At 45.8% G+C, this 2356-nt stretch overlaps 1 protein-coding gene across 1 annotated transcript; it reads left to right on the top strand.

Annotated features, from left to right (window-relative positions):
• The first annotated feature begins 508 nt into the window (after window positions 1–508).
• Window positions 509–2342, top strand: LOC125548897 (mitotic spindle checkpoint protein MAD1-like). The gene is made up of 5 exons (XM_048712420.1): window positions 509–911; window positions 1204–1303; window positions 1646–1806; window positions 1950–2147; window positions 2226–2342. The coding sequence occupies exons 1-5, from the start codon at window positions 684–686 to the stop codon at window positions 2325–2327; spliced, it is 789 nt and encodes a 262-aa protein (XP_048568377.1). The 5' UTR covers window positions 509–683; the 3' UTR covers window positions 2328–2342.
• Window positions 2343–2356: the final 14 nt, after the last annotated feature.

Raw genomic sequence — 2356 nt, 5'->3', positions numbered from 1 at the left:
CAGAGGCGACCGAGCAAGAGGAGGAAGGCGACGACGGGATCGGCCTTATCCAGACCTTTTCGGTCTAGGCCTGACCGAAAAGGTTTTCGGCTGCGGGCTGGCCGAAAACGGCCCATTTTGGTCTAGGCCTGGTCGAAGCTACTATTTTCGGCCCACCCCACCCCTCTTCGGCCCAACTGAGGCTCATTTCGGCCTAATGCTGGACGAAAAGTCCTTTTCGGCCTAGTTCCGGCCGAAAACTACCACTTCGGCCACCACAAGGCCGACAGGGTAATATTTTTGATATTTTGGCAATGGGTACTATAGTTTCAGAATTAGCTATAAAAAAGGTCATAGTTTTGAAAAAAAAATCCTTTTTCTCGCCGGTGAGGCCAGAGGTATTTATGTTTTTGGCTCAATTACATTCCTACCTTTTCTTGGTAAAATTTCTCCACAAGTTTCAACAAAGCTCATTGATTCTTGACAAAAAAGAAAAAAAGAAACAACACAACGCATAATGCATCGATTCGACCCTAAGAACGACCATTCGCTATTCGCTCTTTCCCCCATTAAGCACCAGGACCATCGGCGGCGCGATTTCAAACCAAATCCCTCCTCCTGAAACCTTTTCAGCAATCGTCACTCGCGAATCCCTCGCCGCCAGAACCCTAGGAAGCTTCTAGAACCCCTGCGAGGCCAGCGAGATGCTCCTCCGGACTCCACCGCAGCGGAAGCGGCGGGCCGTCCCCGACGCCGACCCCGACGCCAACCTCGACCTCGACCTCGCCGCCGCCGTCGCCGTCGCCACCGGACGGACCCCCGTCTCCGACCGCCGCCTCGTGCCCTACGACCGCCCCACGGCCCTCGTGTCCGCCTCCGGCGCCGAGGAGCCCTCCGACGACATGGTCTGCACATACCACTGCCGTCAGATGGTGAGATCGCGTCGTCCCTGTCTCCATCCGTTTACGGTCTAGCCCTGTGTAAGCATACGAGTTATGCAATTTGTGTTACTTGACCTGCTGTCACTCAGTGCCATGTATTACCAAGTTTGTTATAGTTGAAGTTATATTTGGTCACGCACGCTACATTGATAAGCTCTCTGTTGGTTATATTTTAAGGATCTGCAGAGAAGTACACGCTGCGAAATGGAGATCCCTAGTGTGATTAGTTATATGCCACTTAGTATACATATTGATGTTTTTTCCATGTGTACATTTCTGATAGGTGAAATCGGAGTTCGTGGTGGCACTGGACACCGCGGAGAAGGCGGTTCAGGAGTATCGAGTAAAGCTTGACACATTGGAGAAACAGTTATCCAAGAGTGGTATGCTTTTGTTTACATGATTTTGTTCTGAGCTTTTTATGAATACAGTTCATTCATTAAACTGTTAGGTAATTATATCTGTTGTGGAAGCAGGGAATAAGTGTTTGAAATATGCATGGACGTGTAGGCCAAATAATATACTATACTCCAAGTTACAGTATATCATAGTAATAAGTTAACATTTGTTGGGAATAGGAACTCCATTCTAGGAAGAACATGTAGGTTCTGCTTAATGCTTGAAGCTATCTGAGGCTAGAATTTGGATGTTAGTATTATCCTGTTGCAAGCCATTTGATGCATTTACTTACAAACAGATAAACTTACTTGCTCTTAATACTTCAGAGGATGAAAGGACTACATATCATGATAAACTGAACTATGTCGAACAAGAACTAGCAGCAACAAAAGGGCGGGAGACTGCATTGCAAGAACGGTTATTGAAGGAGCTGGGCGAGTATCAGGAGCGATACCGACAGCAAGTCAGGAAGATAGGGGAACTTGAGGTATACATTTTTTCCCCTTTGGCACATGAATTCCATCGCATCGCTGTTGTGACAAGCTAGTCACACAGTCACATTTTTGTGTGCCTTATCATATCCATGTTTATTAATTGACATAACTAATCATAGGCTTGCTGGTGCTGCAGGTTAAACTCAATAAAGAGATTGATTCTCGAATTAGCGCCGAATCATCTTCAGCATCTGCACAGGAGTCGGTCAAGGAGTTGGAACGGGCTATGCAGCGGTCATCTGAAAATTCAGAAAGGGAGAAGAAAGCCCTTCAGAAGGAACTTTCATATATGCAAGATGACTCAAAACTATCTATCTCTAAACTTAATGCTGAGGTTTGTATTATTAAATTCTTGTGAACATTGATTCTTCACTGCATGTTGGCTTATCTATCTGAACATGCCTGGGCGTAGCTTGAAAGAATGAGCCTCAGGGCGCAAAACTCTGAGAAGGAAGCAAAGATGTTAAATGAGCAGTTGGAGGACTTGAAAAAGCAATTAAATGAGGTAAAGTAATGTGATTCACATGATCATCGCTGATCAAT

The sequence above is a fragment of the Triticum urartu genome, chromosome 3 (assembly GCF_003073215.2).
Source record: "Triticum urartu cultivar G1812 chromosome 3, Tu2.1, whole genome shotgun sequence".
NCBI classification, from domain to species: domain Eukaryota; kingdom Viridiplantae; phylum Streptophyta; class Magnoliopsida; order Poales; family Poaceae; genus Triticum; species Triticum urartu.
The sequence above is the reverse complement of the archived record's forward strand: the minus strand, read 5'-3'. Positions and strand labels throughout refer to the sequence as shown.